General features: G+C 37.0%; 1 protein-coding gene across 7 annotated transcripts in view; it reads right to left on the minus strand.

Annotated features, from left to right (window-relative positions):
* The window catches only part of NFATC2 (nuclear factor of activated T cells 2), a 226,649-nt gene that overhangs the window by 135,115 nt on the left and 66,764 nt on the right, over window positions 1-24,770 (minus strand). For all 7 annotated transcript variants that reach the window (XM_069072423.1, XM_069072422.1, XM_069072417.1 and 4 more), the window contains exons 4-5: window positions 2,875-3,077; window positions 1,599-1,771 (exon numbers count right to left, since the gene is read on the minus strand). In XM_069072423.1, coding sequence (XP_068928524.1) covers window positions 1,599-1,771; window positions 2,875-3,077 — 376 coding nt within the window. The remainder of the gene's footprint in view (window positions 1-1,598; window positions 1,772-2,874; window positions 3,078-24,770) is intronic.

Consider the following 24,770-nt stretch of genomic DNA (forward strand, 5'->3'; position numbering starts at 1 on the left):
CACACACACACACACACACACACACACACACACACACACACACACACCCCAAAGAACTATAAACTGTACTCTTTCCTCTTCCCTTTGAAAGTGATCCTATGACCTCACACAACACAGTGGTTAATGTTAGTTTCTAATTCTAATCCTTCATCAGTGTTTGTTTTATTTTGTTTTTCTGATAGCCTGTCTTTCTCTTTTTCCATTAATTAAGCCCATTCCTCTTATCCTATTGCTAATGGTGGGGAAAACAGCCTTTATGGTATGTGAGGACTAGGTCCACACACAACAAACCATTGACTCTTAGAATTCCAGGACTGGAAGGAACTTTAGAAGCCTTTTAAATATCTCATCTTGCAGATGGGAAATCTAAGGCCTAGAGAAGGGAAATTACTTGCCCAAGTTTACATAGCTGGTACAGAGAGGAAATTAGAACCAAAATTCAAGTTTCCTGAGTCTCAGTCCAGTATTCTTTTCACTACACACTTAAGTCAAACCACTGGGTAATTCTTAGAATGAGTTACATTTTATCAAATCAGACTACTTTAAAATTAATGAATACTAAAACAAATTTAACCATGTTTTTGTTTGTTTTGTCTTGTACAATATGTCTGTGTAGGTGGACTCTGGCTTTATCTTTTAGATGGGATGAAACATAAATCTTAATTCAACTGACTGAGGCAGATACACCCTGACTTTAAAAGACTCCCGTAAAGAACTAGAGAATGTATGGGAAGGACAAAGAATTCATTCAGGCTATGACTACAATATCCAGGAATAGAACTATGTCTTTAAGTGAAAAAATTATTTGCTCTGACAAACACATCATGATTTGTGAACAAAACAATAGGTTACCTATGCAAGGCTTTGTGGGATTTTTAAATGCAGCTGGGGACCTGCTTATTTTCTCTAATGCAAGAAAATGACTCATTAATAAAAAAATAAACCCAGAGAAAACACTTAAAGGATTCAACCTCTGTCTTTGCTGTCAGAGGAAACTGTTGATTTTCTCTGGACTTGGTTTTCTTATCAGAAGTAAGTTACAGTGGGTTCTATAAGGAATCTTTTACTTGTTTTGAGGATAAGAAAGCTGAGGTCTCAGAGAAGTTGAGATGGTCCCAGAGCTAATAGGAATCAGAGCCTGAATCCATGTCTCTTGACTTCACATCTAACACTTTCCTCTTATGCTATGCTTCACCTCTCATTCTACCTTCAAATAGCACTTAAAACATTCATTCTATGTGCCTTACTGGTTTGTTGTGAGGATCAAAGAAGATAATGGATTATAGGATTACCTAATGCTAGTCCTGAATTTTACAGGTGAAGAAACTGGATCTAGGGAAAGACAAGGTCCCCTAATACCAAAGAGTAGAACCAGGATTCAAACCAAAGTCTCTTACTACAAAGTATAATGCAAACTCATTCCACTCCATCCTACAGTACCCCTCCCCCATAATGTGTTTAAAGAATTTTATAAACTGCCAAGCAGGACCTAAATATTGAGAATTATATCTATGATCCATCAGAATGACCAGAAAGGTGTGTAACATATACCGTGTCTAGAAATGAAAGTAACAAACAAGCTACAGAACCCTACTTACAGCATTCAATGGGATTGGAGGCAGCTTGCAGAGAGACAATCCTCCCACTGGATTCTGGGATGTGCACACGGAAAACTAGGCGGACCCGGGTGTTCTTTCTCCCGATATCTGTCTCTCCTTTCCGCAACTCAATATCGGCATTCCTAAGCTTCAGGATCCCAGCACAGTCGATGCTGACAAAGACAGACCATGGGATTTAGAAAACCATTCGAAACTGCTGCCTCTCTTACTAAGTGTTAAAGACTGGTCGAGGCTAAAACAATTCTTATGGTTTACTCTAAATGGCTCTACAGGCACAGCATAGAGAGAAGTTGGCAGGCATTCTTAAATTTTAGTCTTGAATTTACACTGGTATAAAAATCACAAAGCAATTAATATCATTAAAAAATAATGATAGGGAAAGTACTCCTCCAGGAATCTTTTCTTCTCAATTTTATCACCCACACCTTGAAGTCTAAAATTTCCTGATAGAACACGGAAAAATTGATACAAGAGTAAATTCTTCACTTAATGGCTTAGAACCTTTAAGCAACCTGCTTTGATTTAATGCAACTTGCATATATTATAAGCACCTCCTCTATTCTATTACACCTATTCTACTACATCTAGAATGCCATGCAAGCTACTGGCAAAGATACAGAGATCCCAGAATCAGAGAGTGTGAGAATTAGAGGGTCTTTGGAGTTTGCCTATTCCATCCTGAAATTTAAAAGGACTTCTCTCTAGCACATCCTGAAAAAGGGTCCCACAGCCTCCATCTGAAGACCTCTAGTGACAGGCAGCTCAGCTCCTAAGGCACTTGATGAATTTGGACCCAATCCACTTTAGGAAAGCTCTAATTTTTAGAAAGTTAGTTGTTTTTCACTTTATACTGAGCCCCAAACCTGCCTCTCTACAATTTTTTTTCATAGACCTTTGTCATGTCCTGTAGGGCCAAGAAGAATATAGGATATAGATCTCAACTGGAAGGGAACTCGGAGGTCATAGCTAGTCCTGATCCCTTCATTTTACAGATGAGGAAAGTAAGCTTCAGTAACATACCCAAAGTCACACTGCAATTAAAGCATCAGCGATGGGATTTAAACACAGGTTCTCTATTTCTAAAGCCAGTAGTCTTCCCATTGGTCTTTGCAATCTAATCCCTCATCCACATGGCAACCCTTAAAATTCCTGAAACCAGATGCAGTTCCTGCCTTCAAGGAACTCACAGTCTAGAAGAGAAAAGGTGAAGCCTCTCTAATATCATTAGTGTCATTTGTTGTTCCTGAGACCTTACGTTGCTTTCATGTTGTTTTTTGGTTCCAACGGGATTTCCAGTACTTTGGTATTGCCCACAATTTTCTCATAGCTGGTTGTGGTGACTGTTTTCCCTGTGATCCGGTGGACTTGATAGAAAGCATGCGGCTTAAGTATCCTTTCATCTGCTGTCCCAATGAAGATCTGAAGGCCCAGAGGTTTGTTCTCCATGTAACCATGAAGCTGTTGAAAAATCAAAACACATTATTACACCATAAAGAAACAAGACATAAGTAATCCCCCCTAAAAGACAGTCAAATTGGAGATCATATGGAGAGGTGAGAAGGGATGTAAAGAAGTATGGATTATAAGGCCAAAGCCTCAAATTCTATTCCTGGTTCTTCTAGGACACCAGTTCGATGACCCTAGGCAACTCATTTCCCCTTAAAATGAGAGGGAATGGACTAGATATCTCTTAGGTGTTGTCCAGTTCAGAAATTCTCTAATACTGTAACAATATAAATGATATTTTACTGAATCAATTTCCCACAAGCAAACATAGACTTATATATAATATATACAAATATAAATAGCATTCATAAGCATTCATATTCAGTTCAGTCTTCTGAATATGAACAAACATGAATGTTTACATATTGCATAGGATAAACACACACTGCAGAAATGTGTAAAAATTCCTTTGTGGGTCCATCTAAAAAGAAAAAAAAAACATGGGAGTGACTAGGTGGCAGCGCAGTGAATAGAGAATCAGCCCTGGAGTCAGGAGGACCTGAGTTCAAATTTGACCTCAGACACTTAACACTTACTAGCCATGTGACCTTGGGCAAATCACTTAGCCCCAATTGCCCTGCCCTCCTCCCTGCAAAAAAACAAAACAAAACAAAACATGAAGAGACAGACTGGAAATAGATTAGTCAGAGGATAACTGAAATAGTTTTCAAAATCCACCACTACCAGGACACCCACCACATATAGATAAGTGCCTAATATACAATCAGACAGGTGGTGGAGAATGAAGACAAAAATCTGTCAGACGTGCATCTGTCTGACATGCATAGTCTATCTGTAGTATCTCACCTGGAATATGCAATCTGTTTATATTACTAGTTAGTTAGGTGGGTAAAATTTGAAGCTTTGCAGTGTTGGTTTTTTTTTAAGTTGGTGTCCAAGAGAAGCAAATTTCTTTCTCATCCTAGCTCCTATTATTTTTAGATGATGCTGACGGCAATGGAACAATGTATGCAGAAGGATCAATTCTGATGACATGATGCCACTTCCTCTTTCTCCCAATTTCAGAAGTTTTATCCTCTAATGCTCAGTAGTATTATGTGCTTAAGGAAGCTAGGGCACAGTGGGAATGGGATGGGACTTGGTGATCTTGATCATGCCCTTTAAGCTACTTCAGAGATGACCATATAGTTTTTAGGCTTTTTTATGTGTCTGGAAGGTTAGGATGACACGATTCTGTCCAGGATAGCAAAGGATTTGGAAGGGGCAGGTGAATTCCTCAAAGAAAACAGTAGATGGAAAATTGTAAAAATGAGAGTAATCTTTCTATGAACACCTGTGAGACAGAGTTGTTCCTTCATGAGAGTGAAATGGGTGGCTTCTAAAATTTCAATCTATTCAATTCAAAAAAAGGCACCTATTATGTACAAAATACTGTACTGGATTCTTAGAATCAGATTCAAAAGGCAATTACTGAGTGACTCCTGTTTGTCAGGTATGTGCTAAATGCTGGGAATACAAACAAAAAAAAAAAAGAAACTAAACCTGCTCTTTAGAGAGTTACATTGTATTATAGATTATAGGATCATGAATTTAAAGCAGGAAGATACTTTAGCAATCATCAATTACAATGTTTCCCATTTTGCAGATGGTAAAACTGAAGCCCAGACCCTAACATAGTGCTATGGACTTCATAAACAACTGATAAATATTTAATTGAAACTACTGCCCAACAGGAAGTGCTGAGAAGTCAAGGACAAAAATGAAACAATAACCACCCTCCAAACACTTACATTGTATAGTTTTCCATGTGATACTAATCTCTTCTAGTACTCTAAGCAGCACCCAGGGTGAGGAGGGCCATCTAGCCTTGAAGGGAGATGTTTGCCCAAAGAATGACTTGATCAAGTGAAAATGAGACAAATCAAAATAAAATCAGTACCACTGAGTGAATGAGAAAGGTCCAATGAGAAATATAGAAGCATAACTGTGAATCAGTCCCACGTTTAGAAAAAGAGAAATACTCATTATAGGACATTGCAAGTGGTCAATAATCTTAGAATGTTATAGGTGGAAGGGAACTGTAAGAACCTCTCATCTAACCACCCCACTGGACAAATGAAAAAACTGTGGCCTACAGAAAGGAAGTGACTTAACCAAGATCACACAACCAGTCAATGTCAAATGTGGGACTAAAAATTAAGTGTCCTGACTCTCAAACTAGGGCTCTTCCCACTACACCATTCTGTCTCCAAATTTAACCTTTAAAGCCTACCTTTATTGTCTGGAATTAAAGACATGTCTACAGTTCTATGCCTATAGCCAATAATTGACAAGAAAGCTACTTAAAAGCATCTACCATACCAGTTCCAGAATCCCTTCAGAGTTCTAAAAAGTCATTTAGGGAGTTTCTGAACAGAGGCACTCAGGTAAAAAGGCCATAGTCATTTAAGGTACTCTAGATATAATTCTAATAGAGGAAAAGATTGAATAAGAAGTCCTTACTATTCAGCTTAAATAAATGATTTCCTTGCTTTTGCCCCTCAACCTGTTCTTTCCACCAAGGTAGAAAAATTTGTTCAGAGCAATGATCAGTGAGTTCATTCATTTTAAAAGAAGCCAAAAAAGTAGAACTTATGGGCTCTTAATAAGTTTGGAAATTTGGCTGGTTCTCTGAAACTCAAAGAGGGATACATTAAATTTTCAAAATTGATACTGGAGCCTAGCAGGTTGCCTGGATCTTTTGTCTGTGTGTGTCACATGTTTCTTTGTCCCAAAGTTACTTGCATACTAGTCCCTTCCTGTAATGTCCCAATCCCATCACCATTAGGTTGCAAGCTCCTTAAGAGTTAGCCCTATGTCAGTCCTTTGTACTCCCCCAATGTCTAGAAGAGGAGGAAAGGAAAGGAAAAGAGAGGAGAGGGGGGGGGGGGGGAGGGGAGGAGAGGGCAGGGGAGGGGAGGAGGATTGCCTATCAATTGGAGAATAGCTAATCAAGTTGTGGTACATGAATATAATGGAAGAAATAATGTATTGATGAATTCAGAGAAACATGAGACGACTTAAAAGAACTGATGCAGAGTGAACTAAGCAGAACAATATATACCATATTATATATATACAAATTTATACAAAACAATATATACAATTACTATAATAATTGGAATGGGAATAACTACAACAAAAATTTTATAATTATAAATCATAATTTCATATAATTAATAATTATAATGACCAAGCTTGGCCCCAAAGAAGAGAAATGATGAAGGCACCTCCCTGCCCTTCTTCACAGACATCGGTGACCATGGATATGAAACACTACATAGAAAATTAGAATTCTTCTATATATTGGTTCATTTTTATGAACATTTCCCTCTGTTTTCTTCATTGTTATGGGGAATGACTCTTTAGGAAGAGTGGTAGTGGAGAGGCTAGATTGGGATGTGTAGGTGATATAAAAATAAAAGATCAATAAAATTTTATTTAAAAAAAAAACACATTTGGGGAGGCCAGGTGGCTCAGCGAGTAAGAGCACTGGCCCCAGTGTCGGGATGACCTGGGATCGAATCTGGGCTCTGATACTTAGCACCACACCCAGAAATAACTGGCCATGTAACCTTGAGCAAGTTACTTAACCCCAATTGCTTAAAAAAAAAACACAATGGAAAGCTCATTTGACCATCTGACAAAAGCTCAAGTTCTATTCCTCTTTCTGAAGTCCAATCAGAGGTTTTCAAAGATTTATAGAATCACAACATTTGAAAGGGACCTTAGAGGTACTCTGGTCCAACTGTTATTTCACCTAAAGTATGAATCCTGTCCAAAATGGCCATGTCTCTTCTACCTGAAGGCATCCAATAATGAGGAAACTCACTACCTTCAAAGTTAGCCATTCTGTTTTTGGACATTTCCAAGTTTTAGGAAGTGTTTTCTCCTACTTAGCTGAAAACCATCTGCCTTTTATAAAGGCAGATCTAAAATAGTGGGGAAACACAGATTGAGAGGGCAACAATCCACTTCTAGGTTCGACCAATGCAATTTCCTGAGTTTCCATGTAATAACAAAGTTTTATAACCCAGGGCAACTTAGACAAAAGTTAGTAGCATCCAGTCTATGTCTTAAAGATTTTACCTATAGAACAATACAGCATAATGTGCCTTATGTTCTAATCAACTCAATTATACAAATTTGTAAAATAGTATTCTCAATTACATTGGATGAACTGAGACAATTCATACAAATCAAAGTGTAAAGAGTGATCCTATAAGGACATCCCAAAGGATTATCAGATTGAAAACTGGGGAAAGCCTATCCAAACCAACCCTTTTATTTCACATATTGGGAAACCCAGAACCAAAGAGATTAACTGGATTGCTCAGGGGCACACAGTATGTAAGCATCAGAACCAGAATTTGGACTTATTTTCTTATCCAAAGGTATGAGAATTATGGTGGAGGCAGAGGTGGGGGTAAGAGGAGCTGCTTAGGAAAACAGAGACTAACCCTCTCCTAGAAGTATTATGTGCCCTATATAAAGTTTGAAAATTGTGCTCTTTTGTGTTATGGATGGTCCATTTGAGGCTTGAGTGTAACATTCATGATTTAACTTACAATCCCCCCAACAAATTCCTATGTGCTATAGACAGCAGAATTTTCTAGCATTAAAAACACAGACATTTATAAGTCTTCACATCATGGAAAAGAGAGCATAGAGATATTCAGGAGGAGGCACAGAGAATCAGGATAGTTTGGGAACTCAAGTGTTAAACCGGTTATATGTTTGAAAAAAACAAAGGTGTATATAAAAGATCCTTGATTTCATATAAAATCTTTTTCTCTTATCCATATAAAGGATCATGTTTTTCAAGTTTTAGCAAGTAAAAGTTTTGGGATGGCTAGGTGGCACAGTGAATAGAGCACTGGCCCTGGAGTCAGGAGGACCTGAGTTCAAATTTGACCTCAGACACTCAACACAAAAACTAGCCATGTGACCTTGGGCAAGTCACTTAACCCCAATTGCCCCTCCAAAAAGCAAAAAAAAGGGGGGCAGCTAGGTGGTGCAGTGAGTAAGAGCAGGATCCGTTCTGGCTTCCGATACTTAACACCCACACAAAAAAACTGGTCGTGTAACCTTGGGCAATTTACTTAACCCCAATTGCTTAAAAAAAAAAAAAAAGTAAAAGTTTTGAAACATAATGAAATAAAAGTCATTGTGTCCTTTATTTTTCTCCTCTGTGTGTGATGGCCTAGGATGCTACTGCCCTGTCAACCCCAAGTCCCACATCTGTGCCTACTTTATGGTGCTTTATAGTTTAGAAAAACACTTTTCCACATCAAACCTGTGAGGTAGGTCCCTCATTTTACATATGATGAAACTGAAGCTCCAAGAACCATGCCCATAGTCCCACAGCTAGTAAGTGTTAAAATTAGGGATGAAAGCCAGATTTTTCCTTGATTCCCCAAATCCATCATTCTTTCCACTACCCATTACCTCTCACTTCTCTGAACCGGTCACCATCAACTAGCTGGGCTCTGGATCTATCAAAACACAGTCAGTCTGGTTCAGAAAGCCAGCAGTGGATGGGTTGCTGGATGGAGGATTCAGAAAGAACCAAATCTTGCCTCTGTACCTACTGGCTATGTAACTGCCTGTTAAGTGGCTATTCACTCCTCACAGCCTCAGTTTCCTCATCTATGAAATAGGAATAATATTGCAGTACCTGCCTCACAGGGATGCAGCAAGATGCAAATGAAATAAATGGATAACAAATACCTTACAAAATTTAAAACAATACACAAGTGTTAGTTAATATTCTGTACAACTCATTCCAGGAAGTCAGAAATATGGAAATGCTTACCCTTTGAAAGACTGAAGTTCAGAGTCAATTTGCTGGAAAAAGTTTTGAATTTTACTAAAGTCAAATTGTACATCAGTGGATTTCCTGCCCCTTCCCCCACACACACATACACAGAAACAAAAATGCTAGAAACTATTTCACACAGCTCAAGATACAAGGAAGTTGGTCCATTTCCAACTGTAACATTGTGCAGATGCAACAGGCTTAGAGATATTTAATACCAAACTTGGAATTTCTATATAGATAATGAGGAGGGACAGTTTTTTGTTTGTTTGTCTGGCAAACATGCAGGGTTCCGAAATTCTGCATTTAAGTTTTAATATTAAAAAAATGACATAGAGTCAATTTTAAAGCACAAACCAAGAACTATAACAGGGACCACAATAATTCTGCTATCTGTGTTCTAACAAAGACACAGAAATCAATTAAATAAGTATTAATTGGAGAGGCATCAAATTAGAACCTAACACTTACAAAAACCTAATGAGAATTTAACTCTTCTCAAAACAAAAAATAACATAGCACCTTTCATTGGTTGAATTTTGATGCAAGGTAGTATTATCATGTAATGAAAAGAATATGTATGCATATTTGAGATTAGAAGACCCAAGTTCAAATTCTGACTCTGACACCAACAGTGTGGTCTTAAGTAAATAATTTTATATCTCTAAGTCTCATTTTCCTCATCTACAAAATGAGAATACTAATATTTGCACTACCTGCCTTTAAAAAGGTCTATAATAAGGAAAATAGTTTGTAAACCCTGAAGCTCTACAGAAATATTTTTGACTTAGAATTAAAGGGCTCATGTGCATGTATCCATCCTTCCCTACAGTCCATTTGTCTCAATATGGCTCATATTAATCTCTAAAGGTGCTACAACTAAGCTTGTGCACCCCCCACCCCTGCTCACTGCTTGAGGCCAAAAGCTTAAGTTTTTCAATGACTTATACCCTGGGAGGATGGGGGTTCCTTCACTGGTTAACCACATGCAGATAACAGAATGTGGACAGACCTCACTCTAATAAAACTAAGTATTGTAGGGATGCATCATCATAAGGGAGTCATGTCAGAAGGCTGGTATAATCTGAATGGGTCCTTCTACATTTTGACAGGCTCCAAAAAGTCAACAGCTTGATAAGCTCCTTGAGAGTAAGGATTGTTTCTTGGTCTTTGCAGCACCTACCACAGCACCTAGCACAGCTCCCAGCACAGCAGAAGTGCTTAGTAACTGCTTGTTGAGTGATTGACAGCAACAAAAAAAACACTGAATTTAGAGGCAGACAACCTAAGGTTCTGTACCTGGCTCTGTTCAATCAACTAGCTGTGTGATGTTTGACAAATTTGATTAATCTTTCTGAACCTCAGTTTCCTCATTTATAAAATGAAGGATGATCTCTAAGGTCCTGCCCAGACCTTAATCCTATGTTCCGTGTGTATCCCAAGGACCCATGCTCTATTGCAGGGTGTCATTTTGATTGGAAATTGGACTTAGAATTATCTAATGAGACATGTTTTTAAAATAAGTCATCCTATTTTTCAAATAAAGATATTAAAGATGGAAATCTCCTTTTTCTGAGAGTCTTGACAGTTCTGTCAAAGGGAAAAAATAAAAGGTACACAGATGTACGTAAAACTTCTCCACCTATCCTGCTGCAGGAAAGACAGAAATGGAGAAGTCTCAGTTACCACCCACTATATCCTCAACATCAGACATCAAAGGCATGTTGCCATCAACAGATGACTAGGCAGTCAACAATGGTATCATGCAATGTAGTTCAGGGTTTGGTGCATGTACCTAAAGAATAAGCATTTCTCCTGAACGGTTCAAAGATGTCACGAGCATGACTTCCTAGTGAGATCTAAATCCTACAGTTTGGAGCAGAATCACAGTGTCCCTTCTCCATAACAAAAAGCTGTTCTCCATGACACTTTGGCCCCCTTTCAATTAAGATAATTACTCCCTGCCTCCCTGAATTCCCCCTGCAGTTTCAATTGTATAAAGTATTTTCAGACTTCCTGTTCTAAATGGTTGGGTCTCGGGTGGCTGTGCCCTTTTTACTCAGCTGCCCTGTAACATGCAGAGGTGACCACATTTCCAAGGTATTCATTAAAAAAAAGTTCCCAAATGCTTGCTTGATTAAGCATCTCAGTATCCCACCAGTTGGACAATTCTGCACTCATGCATATTTTTGCCATTATGGAGATTCATAAACCTCATTGATAGAACAATTTTTTAAGGCACATTGTGAATCACAAAATGGGAATAGAAGCTGAGAACTTAAGTAATCTCTCTCTCTCTGTCTCTCTCTCTCAATATTCTAAATTAAGAATCAAGTCATTCTATATTTCTCACATCACTGGAAATTAAAAACAGACATATCTACCGCATAGCTAGTGAGCAAGCTGAAGGGAGACTTTATGGCCTGAAACATGCTAAATTTGTTTTCAATAACCATATCCACATTTGAAACCCTAAGGAAGCCATAGAAAACAGCTCAGAGAGATCAGAGAAGAGAACATTAGGGTAATCGAATTCAGGGCCAAATTCAGCATCCCTCCCCCCACCTCCTTTCCTTCATTCACCAGGGGGTATCTTTGTAAAGAGAAACTGATTAATTTGCTCCCCTCAGACAGGGACCTAATACATTAACTTTCCTCCACACCCATCCTAAGGGTGAACTACCCCCATATCCAGCCAAAACCTCAAATTTCTGATCCCACTATTAAACATTGATATTTATTCAACAAACAAGCTCTCGGGGCCAAGGAATTAAAAAGACATGTTTTAAATGAATTTAGAGTTACTGAAACAAAATAGCTAAGCCTCCCCCTACAGACTACCTTTTGACAAAAGGCCTTGTTAAAAGAGAATAGTATTCTTGGTATCTTCACTTTTACCCATACCTGGGTCACTTTTTAGAAATTGTTTTTAATTATTCTGAGAGCTACAGGAGGCCAGAGCCTGATCAGCAGCAGTAAGGGCTCTAGAATAGGGAGGGGAAATGTGTTTTCATAAATAATATATCTCTAACTTAAGAATTAGAATTAGAGAAAAAGCAAAAATACAGGTAAAGAAACAAGAAAAGCCCAAAATTAATTAAATTTGCATGTAGAAAACTGACACTTTATTGGAGAATCGTAATTACAAATAATGAGAATGACAAGTTTGCAGTTCAAAAAAGCTGCCACTCCGATGAAAGGGATAGTGGAGATGTGACTAGATGGAATAACTAACGGATCTTTGGACTTGGAGGATATAAAGATATGAGTTCAAATCTTTCCTCAGACACTTAGTAACTGTGTGACCCTGGGTAAACCACTTAACCTCTCTCAAGTTCAATTTTCTTAGCAGTGAAATAGGAATCACAATTGCATATACCTCACAGTGTTGTTTTGAGGAATATATATAATGTATAGAAAGTGTTTTGCAGAGGTGGCTAGGTGGCACAGTGAGTAGAGCACCAGCCCTGGAGTCAGGAGAATCTGAGTTTAAATCCAGCCTCAGACACTTAACACTTACCAGTTGTGTGACCTTGGGCAAGTCACTTAACCCCAATTGCCCTGCCTTCCCCCCAAAAAAAGAAAAAAAAAGTGTTTTGCAAACCTTAGATCACTGTTAGATGTTATTAGGAGGGAGTTCACATGACCAATGACCAGGGGATTTTAGTAGATTAAAAGCATAGCAGCCAAAAACACTAATGCATTACACATCATATTAGTAAAAAATGAAGACAACTGTGGGGAGGGGCAGTCTAGCTCTACACTGCCCTAGTCAGATCACATCTGGAGTACTGGATTTTGGGAAGGCCATTGACAAGCTAGAATGTATCCAGAGAAAAGTGACCAGGAAGAGAAAACCAGGTCATGTTATGATCAGTTGAAGAAATGGGGGGGCGGGGTGTTTAGCAGAGGAAAAGAAGGCATAAGGCAGGAGATTATAGTTATCTTAACATAGCTAAAAGATTGGGGGATTATACTTGTTCTCCTTGGCCTCAGAAGGAATAACAGCTTTCAGTCTCAAATAATAAGAAACTTCCATAAAGTCCAAGCTGCAACCAAAAAGGACTGCCTTGGGAGGTAAAAGTTGCCCCATTGGAGGTGTTAAGGTGGAGGCTGGACAAACACACATGGGGAACACTGTAGAAGGCATTCGTGGTCAGGTAGCAATGGTACTAAATGATCTCCAAAATTCCTTCCAATTACAAGCTTCAGTGAACCTATAAACTACACCATGAGTTCCCTAGGCTTCTTTTTTGTTTTATTTTTAACTTATGGGATAAAACAAGCATTTCCATAACATAGTATAATAAAAATGATTGCATAGGAAACTGAAAATAGATTATATACAACTTGCTGTTCAATCTACATATATAATAAATATATATAATACAGTTCTTTTTTCTCTTTTTTTCCTTTTTTCCCCTCTTTTTTCTTACATTCTGAACAAAATCAAGCTTAAGTACCCTCAGAAAAGAGACTATTCATATCTGGAATGCTACAAACATTAGAACCAAAGCTCACATCTTGAAAGTGCTTTAAGGTTTAGCAAGCACAGGCCCTCTGAAAAACAGAATGTTCAAATATTATTTTCCATTATGTTTTTTTCTAACAGATAGGAAACTAGAGTGGTTGTAGTGCCTTGCAGTGCCCAGAGTGGTGTAGTGACTTTCCATGACTATACAGTAAGCATCAGAGCTGAATGTGAAACCATGTTTCTTGATTCTAAGTCAAGAGTTCTTCCACAATGTCTCCTGGCAGCATGATATATACAGTGGGAAAAGGTTTGGATTGGAGTCAGAGGGCATATATTTGAATCCTGGTTCATCCAGTTATTACTTGTGTGACCTTGGGCAAGTGACCTTTAACTTTCTGGGCTTCAGATCCCTCAACTATAAAATGAAGAGGTTGGATTACATGATCTTTAAAGTCCCTTCCAATTCTAAGTCTATGAGGCTATGAATTAAAGAAAAGATGCCAATTTGGAATTCATGAAGTGTGACTTAATTTCATAAAAACAATAGCCTATATTTAACCTGCATGGAATTTTCAATTTATTCCTTGATAATGGGAGAGTTTTATGGGCTCTTGTTTCACTGTGAAAAGTATATTATGAAATTTAAAATTGTAAACTAGCAGAGATGTAAAGGACAGGGAAATCAAAATATGAAAGGTTAATTCTTTCATCATGTCTCCTCTCCAACACTGTTCAAGGGACAGATGCATAATCATAGCATGTCAGCAGGGGAAAGTGCTTAGAGATCATCTAATCCAACCTTTTCATTCTTAGAGGAGCAAACTGATTACCAAAGAGGTTAAGTGTCAGGGCAGCTAGGTGGCACAGTGAATAGAGAAATAGCCCTGAAGTTAGGAGGACCTGAGTTCAAATGTGACTTCAGACACTTAACATTTACTAGTCATGTGACCTTGGGCAAGTCACTTAACCCCAAATGCTCTGTCTTACCTCCTCCAAAAAAACAACAACAACAAAAAAGGTTATGTGACTTGCCCAGCTTCACATAGGAAGTTAATGGCAAAGCTCATACTAGAACTCATGCCTAAGGACTGTTGGATAGTACTATTTTTGCTATACTAGACTACTGAGAAAGATATACAAGATCACTTGGTAGTTGCATATAAAAGTAAAGGGATAACTTCCAGGTTATGTGAACAACAAGATGGAGGACTAGATATTTTCTCTGATTCTTACCACCTCTCACACCTCTCCAAAACAGAAATTATGTACCAACGATAAAGCAACTTCAACAGTCTCCATGACCTGGGACACTCAGAATCCAAAAGAAAGCCAAAAACAAAAACCAACACAAAACAAAAACCAAAGACCCGTCATCTGAGGGTCACTGACCCTGAGCTCATTCAACACCCCTCTCTCACTGAGCAGCAGCAAAGCTGTACTAGCAGACCCAAGGACCTAATACAGACTTAAAACCAAAACTAACCTCAAACCTCAATCCTGTTCCCTCTTCCAAATGCCAAGGAGACACTGGTTCCAGGCTGCAGAAGTTTACCCAGGAGGTAACAGACAGCCAGTGGTGTAACAAAAAGCTGTCAAGGACCACAACGACACAGTACCAGCACTGCAACACTCTAAATTGCCAAGACAACTTTGTAGCAACAGCACTATAAAGTTCTGAGCCACTAGTTACAGGGCAAGACAACTCCATATTACCAATAACAGTAGCTCTGTGAACTGTTGGTACCCAACCACAGAACTAGGAACAGAGAGAGTGGGACAGGATACCAGGACAAGAAACAACAGGATACCATGTATGCATATATGGATATGGGACACTGTACAACAATCCACCAAGGCTAAGGGAAAGAGCATAGATCCAGCTGGGGCCAGTTCTGACCACTTAAAAGTCACTTTGGTCAGAGACCTAGACTGGTAAACTGTGAATTGCCAGTGTGGGAGAAGTTTGAGATGTTTTGAGATCAAGACCCCAAGGAAGCCACCATCAAAGGAAAGAGTCAGAAAGTAAAAGTCAGAAAATGGGGGTTGGGGGGGGAGAGACTGAAATGACCAAAGATCTCAGGAAGAAGAAAGGTCAAAGATCTTGAACATGAGCAGATAAATCAACAGGGAAAACATTAACCACGAAAAGAAATATGACCTTCAGATCTAGTAAACAAATTCAGCCATCTATGAATAAATATTATAGAACAAAGGAAAATGATTCAACACTTAATGAGACAGAAGACCCTATGGAATGTGAGAAGATGGAACCACAACACACTCTTCCTGAATGATTCAAAAGAGAAGTGTGAATTATGAGTTCATTTATTGCCTGCACAGCAAAAATAATGGGCAGAATTGAAAACCTGGAATTTTCAATGGCAAGTCTCATCAAATAAAACAGAGGGAACAATTGATTAGGAATGCAAATACACTGGAGTAAAGAACAATGTAGAAGAAGAGAAACAAACAAAAAAAAACTTCAAAAGAAAATGTGCTTACTATGCAAGCAAAACATACTGATCTCAAAAACAGGATGCGAGAGACAACCTAAGGATCATAGGTCTGCCAGAAGAACATGACAAGACAAAAAACTTAACACCGTAATTGCAGGAAATTGTAGAAGAGAATTACAGAAGAGAACTGCTCAGAACCTCTGAAAGTAAAGCTTGAATTGAAAGAATTCACAGATTGACTCCAAAAAAAAAAAAAAAAAAAAAAAAAAAAAAAAATTAACCCCAAAAAAAAAAAAAAAAACAACAAAAACAAAAACTCAGAGCTGCAAACTTCAAGACACAGTGATTAATTTAACAATTCAATTCAGAAACAACAAGTTCTGCAAATGATTAGAAGAAAGACCTTCAAATACAAAGGAAAGGAAATTTGAATAATGCAAGTCTATTCTGCACCCACCAGAAAATGTAGGAAGGAATGAAATAATGTGTTCTGAAGAGCAGTGGGGATTGGAATTGACCTGCCCTGCAAATGTGAACTTTACAATATATGGGGAAAAAAAAAAAGATGTTCAATAATAAAGGGGCATTTGAAACATTTTTAGAAAGAAAATCAAAACTGAAGAGATTATTTGCTTCTTTAACACCCCAAACAGAAAAAATTCAGGAGTGAAGAAATACAGCAGCCAAGGACAGCAACAGCAACAAAGTGACAACAGACAAACCACCAAATGTACACAGAGTCAGGGGTGAAGGCAGACATCTGGAGGATATAAAAGTGAAAAGGTGGGCATGGGACATTATGCATAAAATCTGGTGATACCCTGCCTACAAGTGAATCAATGCTTTTTTGTGGACTACATTACAACATGGAAGGGTACATAAAGGGGAAGACGAAAGAAGGAAAGAGAAGAATGTGTTAGAGTTAAATCAAGGACTAGCAATGAAGGGAAAGTGATCCCCTGTGGGGAATGGATGAGAAGGAAGGAGCAGGAAATAAAAAAAGTAGGGGGAGAAGAACTGGCTTTGGTGTTTGGAGAGGGTTCCATTTATGAATGCTCTTATATGAAAAGAGACTTTATGCTGTGACCTGGTAGGTTTGGTGCTTGAAAAGTCTACTCATCTACTCCTTCCACCTGGGAGAGTGGGAAAGCATGGACACAAGAAGGAGTTTTTGCTGCATATGGGAGTTGGTTTGGGGAACATAACCAGGGCCAGTATATAGATCAGTGGTGGACTGCATAATCTGGGAAATGGTGGGGTAAGGGCTCTACCATGGATCAGTATTCTCTTTGACACCTACAAGAACTGGAATTATTCTGGGAGTAAGGCACACAGGAAAAGGGAAATCTATGGGCAAGTTTAACAAAGCAATGACAGAAAGCATCCAGAGAGGCTAGCCTAGAACAGATACCTTGGAAACTTTGATTGCATGAAGAATATAGAGAAAAGAGAGTGAACAGATAATTATAGGGATCATGAATAAGAGAATGAAGTTCTAGAAGAGACAGAAAAGAAGGATAATGAAGAGAATGAGAAAAATAATTTTTGGAAAGGGACAAATAAAATGAATATTTTAAAACTAATGAATGGGACTAGTTGAATGGGAAGAGAGGAAGGGAGAATCTACTTGACTAAGAGGGAAAAAATGGAGAAAGAATAATATTACCAGATAAAAGCAGAAGAGAAAAAGGAATCAATTAGCAAAACCCCAAAAAGAAAGACATAACAAGTGAAAGGAAGAGATCAGGGTTGAGGAAAAAAGAGACAGTGATAATAGAGATACCTTTTAAAAAGATTAAGTTAAATCAACTAAAGAAATATAGTATTATATTTACAACAGAAAAGGGGAAATCATAATTTGGGGGGGAAACAATATTAGAGACAGATGGAGGAAAATATAAACCTAACTCTCATAACTTTAAATGTGAATGGATTAAACAATCCAATAAAAAGAAAAGGTGTGACAAACTGAATAAGAAAACAAAACTCTACATGCTGTTGCTTATAAGAAACACATTCAAAAAACAAAAGCATGCACAAAATAAAACTTAGGGGATGGAAAAAAATTAACTACGCATCAGGTGAATCTGAAAAACAGGAGCTGCAATTGTGCTATCTGACATAACAAAAATAAACTTCCAAAAAGGAAAATTGCATAAACAAAGAAATTCTAAGATACTAAAAAGAATCATGGAAAACAAACTAATACCAGCAATAAACTGTTCCAAATACCTTAGCATCCAAATTCATAAAGGAAACATTATCCAAGCTACAAGAAGATATATATAGTAGCACAATAGTGACAGTAGACGTCAATATTCCTCTCTAAGTTTTTTATATATCTAACAAAAAGGTAAACAAAAGGGAAATTATGGAAGTGAACACATTTCTGGAGAAACTGGAGTTAGAAGTCTTATGGTGTCTTCTAAATGGGACAACAAAAGAATATACCTATTTCTCAACACCACATGGAACTTTTAAAAAAACTGATCATGTATAAGGGTATCAAGATATTATACATACACACATAAAATGTGTGTATATGTTTGTGCATTTATATATAGTGTGTGTATATACATATATGTATATACAAATACATACACATGTATATACATATATGCAGAAATAGTTCACACATTCTTTACAGAACATAAAACAACAAAAAAAAAATAATTGGTTCATGGACCACAAACAAAAGATACAGACTCAAATGAAGACCTAATAATAAAATGCTAAATAATGAGTGGATCAAAGAACAAATCATAGAAAAAATAATAACTATGTTAAAGAAAATGATAATGATGAAGCAACATACATAAATTTCTGGGATGCAGCTAAAGCTATCTTTTAATGGAAAACATATCTTTACAAGTATGCATTAACAAAATGGAAAAAATAAGGATTAATGAACTGGATATACATTTTTTAAAATTAGAAAACCAACAAAGAAACAAACCAAAAATATGCCCAAAGGAGGATTTATTAAAATTTAGAGAGGAAATAGACAAATCAGAAACAAAAAAACATAAAAATTACAAATGTAAAAACAGATTCATTGAAAAGCCTAATAAAATTGATTAAACCCTTAGCTAATCTATTAAAAAGAAAAGAGCAGGAAATCATATCAATAAAATAACAAATGAGCAAGGTGAGATCACAGCAAAACTGGAAGAAATAAAAAAATAATCAGAACATATTAGGCATGGCTATAAGCTAACAAAACTGAGAAGACAAAAGAGAGGAAAACCTTTATATGAAATACTCAAATTATTAGAAGACCAGATAAAGATTTTAAGTAGCCTAATCTTGTAAAGGGAAATAGATCTGGCTATAAAGGAACCACCAAAGGAAAATAAATTCCTAGTCCTGATGAATTCACAGGAAAACTCTAACAAATTTTTAAAGAACAGTTAGTAATTATGCTTCAAAAGTCATCGAGAAAGAAAGTGCACTATCAGAATCCTTATATGAGACAAATATAGTTCTAATACCAAACTACAGGCCTATATCATTAATGAACATTGACTTAAAAATTTTAACAAAATTCTGTCAAAAGATGACAGCAATTTATGCAAAATATTATTCATTATGATGAAGAGAAATTTATTCTAGGAAGGCAAGGATGGCTCAACAGTAAAAAAAAAAAAAACAATCAATATAATTCATCACATTAAAAACCAAAACATCCAAAACCACATGATCATCTTAATAGTTGCAGAAAAAGACCTTTGATAAAGTAAACACTCCTTTATGTAAAAAAAACCCTACAAAGTATAGATATAGAAGGACCTTTTTTAAAAATATCATAAAAAGCATGTAAACCAAAAGCAATCATATGTAAATGAAAACGCACTAGAACATTTTCCAATAATTATGAACAGTTAAGCAAGGATTCCCACTCTCCCTATTATTATTTGATATAGTTCTGGAAAAGCTAGAAACAGCAATCTCAAAAGATAGAATTCAAAGGCATCAAGATAGGTAAAGAGGAGACAAAACTATTCTTGTTTGCTGATGACATGTTGGTTTACTTGGAAAATTCTAGCAAATCTGCAAAGATTGAAGTAATTGATCGCTTCAGCAAAGTTGCAGGATACAAAATAAATCCTCAAAAATAAATGGCATTTCAATATAATAATAAAAAATGCAAAAAGAAAAAATAGCAATGGAAATATCATTCCAAAGAGCTACAAAATGCATTAAGGGAGGACTGACCTACCAAAGCACACAAAAGTCTTGTATAGATTCAATTATAAAGTGTCCCTTAATGAAATAAAAAAGAACCTAAGTGACTAGAGGAATATTTAGTGCTCATGGCTACACCATGTTAATATTATAAAAGTGGCTGTACTACCAAAATTAATTTATACACTTAATATTATACCAATCAAATTACCAAGCAGATACTTTATAGGACCTGATAAAATACAAACAAAATTCATTTGGAAAAACTATATATGTATCCTATTTAGGGAAATGATGAAAAGAAGCAGGGATGAAGGAGAAATAACATTCCTGGACCTCAAACTACATTATAAAGCCACAATCATAAAAAATCATCTGATTGGGGTTGGAAAAACATATATATATATATGTATATATATACATATATATATGTATATATATACATATATATATATGTGTGTGTTTTATATATATATAACCTCCTTATTTGATTTTTTTTAAACTGCTGGGAAAACTGGGAAGTAATCTAGAAGAAATTAGGCTTAGACTAACACCTTATACCACATACTACAACATATTCTAAATGAATATGCAACATTAATATTAAAGATCATACAAATTTAAGAAATAGAAGAGAAACAGATTGTCTACCTCTCACAGCTATGGGTAAAGGTATTCTTAAACAAACAAGAGATAGAGGCAATTATAAAACATAAAACAGATAACTCTGATTGCTTGAAATCGAAGTTTCTGCACAGACAAATTTCAAGTTTCTGCACAGACAAAATTATTGTACCTAGAATAAGAAGTGAAATGGTCAAATGGAGGGCAGGGGCAGAATCTTTGTATCAAATTCGCTGATACATTTGGTAATAAAGTTATTTTTGTGATAGCTAAGAATTAGAAACAAAGTAGATGACCATCAATCAGGGAATAGCTAAGCAAATTGTGATACATGAATGCAATGGAGTATTATTGCACTGTACAAAATGATGTGTATGATGAATATAGAAAAACATATGAACTGATGTGAAGTAAAGTCAAAAATATATATACACATAACTATAACCACATAAGTGGAAAGAATGACACACACACAAAAATCAAAAGTAAATGTAACAAAATTACAAAGATTAAGACTCAAATGGAGAAATATGAAAGGACGCCCCTAACTCATCCCTTCATGAAAGTGGGAGGTCCACAGGTATTACACACAATATGTTTTTTTAACTTTTTCAATATATTGATTAGATGTGCTGATATTTTTCCTCTCCAAAAAGGTGTTATTTGTTATATGGGATTGTAACCTGAGAGGAGGAGAGGAAGAAATATTTTAGATAATTATGATGATGTAAGAAACAGAAGATATGAATCAAAAATTTTTTAAATAAAGAATAAAGGAAGAAAAAGAAACAGGCAAAATGCTCCTGTTGGTTACATGTGTGCCTATAGCAACAAGAGGAATGCATTCTAAATAAACATTTTTCTAAGATATACTAGCTTAGAGGAACTGGTTTTCAGTTGAGAAACATACTCCTTACTGCATTCTGTCTATGATACAGCTAATCCCCAATGAGGTAGAAAAACAAATTAAATTCTAGAAAGGTAGGCAAGAGAGAATAAGATAGTAGTGGGCACTTCATAAATGCCTGTCCATTGCTCTTCTAAAACCAGCTGCAAATATTTAAATTTCAACTGTGCATCCTACCCTGCTCCCACTGAACAGCTTTCTACACAGAAAGTTTAAAAAAATAATAATTCTGTAGAACTCTAGATAGAGCATATACATCTAGACCAACACTGATGAGGGGTGAGGGCAAGTCAATGCAATTAGTCATTCAAGGGAAAGAAATTTAAGGGGAGTTATATCTGTTCATAGGATCACAGATCTAGAGAGGGATTTCCCTCATCTTTGTCTAAAATTTTTTTTAAAAAAATACTAGAGAACAGAGAGGGAAGAAAGAAGGATTTATGAAATCTAAGATAGCTAAAAGAGCTATCTAGTGTCTTATAAGGTAAGCTATTCACAATCGAATTACCCCAAACTCCATACTGATCTATCTGGATTAATACCAAGAACTTTGAGTCAGTTTTGCCACAAGGGGAAAGAGAAGCCAGACATGATGTGTACCTTTCCATTCCACACTATTTTGGGATTTTAAGATCCTATTTCTTTCATTTGAATGGGTGGGTTTTGGAGGATTTTTTTTTTTTTTTGCATAATTCTTACAATATGAGAGCAGCCAGACGGACTTTGGTCTGTGACCTGGGGAAAATGCGAGGTAGTTTGGCAGGTAAACAAATAACATCATTCAGAAAACAAGGAGGCTGTTCTTCTTCACTGCCACAGCAGGGGTTGGCTTCTATAAACAAAATGGAAATGTGTGGCATGATCAAAATCATTGACTCACCTCTTCATAGACTAAGTTCCTTCATTCATTCATTTACTTTTTCATTCATTCAGTTCAATGTCTTCCTCAGCTATCTCTGCAGAGTATGTCTCTCCCTGTGTGCACATATAAATGCATCTATCCATAAGATGTACTGATGCGTGTCTTTGTATGTGGCTTTCCTCACATTTACTCCCCTTATGTTACATTGATCATGCTACCTATTTACAATTTAAAATAAGAGGGGGAAACCCAAGATTTAGGGGAAAAAATCTTTTCCCACCAAGAGCCTACACTCATGCATAGTTACTGCCAAAGTGAAGACATATACATATATCACCACTCTATTTTCAAAAATAGTAACTCTGCATTTTTACAGTGTCTTAAAATTTCACTTTTAAGTACCTGCCTCTGGAGTCAAAAAGACAAACATTAACAACTCCATTTTGCAGATGAGGAAATGAAGACTTGGATTGATTAAGTGTAAGGAATACTGATTACTCTGTTGGAAGAAAAGGATTTCTTTCAAAAGATAAATCATAAGACAATGAGGTTTATAGATTTCCTGGCAACTTTGAAGAGGAAAGTGATGATACTTAGCTTCTTTCAAAGTCCTGTCACTGGAGCTATGGCACAGTAACCCTCTTTGGGCCATTCAACATGATATAGTATGGTATGGTATGCTTTTAAGTGGCTGAGCTTCACATGGAGATGCCTGTATTTCCCTGAGATGTGAAAGAGGGCCATAGTTTCCAGGATTAGGAGGTAACATCCCTGCTGTACCATGATCTGGGCAAACCACATCTTGCAGGGGTGTGCTTAGTTCTGAATACATTTTAGAAAGTAAAGTGAGAGCATCCAAAGGAAGATGAACACCTTAGAATGCTCCGGAAATGGAAGCTTTTGTCACTGTTCTCTTGGAAAGTAGAGTGGACATAGAGATCTAACTTTGGACTCAAGAAAAACCTGCCTCTGACCTGAACTAGTAATACAACCACTGGCAAGTCACATTTCACCTCAAGCTGTCTCACTTCTCTAAGACAGTAAGCCAAAGATAAGTCGCCTTGTGTTCAACTGAGACTAAACCTGAGTCAGTGGAATACATTTCCATAATGGATGAAATCAAAAGAAAAGTCATCATTAATTCTCCTAGTATTTCAGAATTTCTTTTTTCGGTCACAATCTACAAGCAATGTATTTGTGTTTGGACTCTTCTATTTCCAAAGCTTTTTTGTTCAATTGTGTCTATTCTTCATGACCCCATTTTGGGTTATTTTTGGGCAAAGATACTGAAATAGTTTGCAATTTCCTTCTCCAGTTCATCTTGCAGATGAGGAAATTGAGGCAAACAGGGTTAAGTGACTTACCCAGGGTCACACAGCTGGTAAGTGTCTGAGGCCAGATTTGAACTCAGGAAGATGAGTCTACCCTGACTCCACTATGTATTCACTATACCACCCATGCTGTGAAAAAGGTCTTGTACTAGAAAAAAGACTCCTGTATGGAGAGCTGCAACTTCTCTGCTGAAGTTTCTTAACCTACTTGTGGGAGAGAAGAAAACCATCCCCATCAATGTGTGATATTTGGGAGGTTTTGAGAAAGCAAGAGGTGCATGAAATAAATATCAATTGATGTATAACTTGAACACATTTTCTTGAAATCAAAGCTTGCATTCATTCAGCCCGCTTGTCTTTTACTCTTACCCTATTTTTTTAAATGAAGAGATTTCTGAATAACCCAGCAGAGGATATTGTGATCACATCAACTGCCACTCCATGAAAATGATACAAATATCTTGCTATAGTTTGGCAATCACTCATACTGGCACTATTCCATATTGTAACTGCATGTTTTTCCCCAGTTCTCTCTGCAGTGTTTCCCCTCCTTGATGTGGTATATTAACCCAAGCTACAATTCAGGACAAAAGAAATCACTACTATGCCCGTGGGTCCCAACAGAGAGCTCTCTGACTCAGGCATATGGGTCTCCCTTTTTCTCCAGCAGGGGATAAAGCAGCATCTTTAAATCCAATCACACACATCTTCCTGTCTAGACAACGTAAGTCCCTGCCAGAGGGAAAGTTACACGAGTGAATGAATTCAGCCACTCTCCATGAACTGGCTTTACTGAAATGAGGCTTTTCTTACTCAGCAGTATACAGCCACAGCAGGAGAGCCCCCAAAAGGTTAACACAACCAGCCACAGTGGGTGATGAGTTCTTGGTTTGCTACAGCTATAGCTCTGTGGAAGGTATTTTAACTCCTCATTCATTGGTGTGTGTGTGTGTGTGTGTGTGTGTGTGTGTGTGTGTGTGTGTGTGTG

Source organism: Petaurus breviceps, unplaced genomic scaffold (genome assembly GCF_028583685.1).
Source record: "Petaurus breviceps papuanus isolate PSGF00001 unplaced genomic scaffold, PetGlider_PUasm1.0 90847, whole genome shotgun sequence".
NCBI lineage: Eukaryota > Metazoa > Chordata > Mammalia > Diprotodontia > Petauridae > Petaurus > Petaurus breviceps.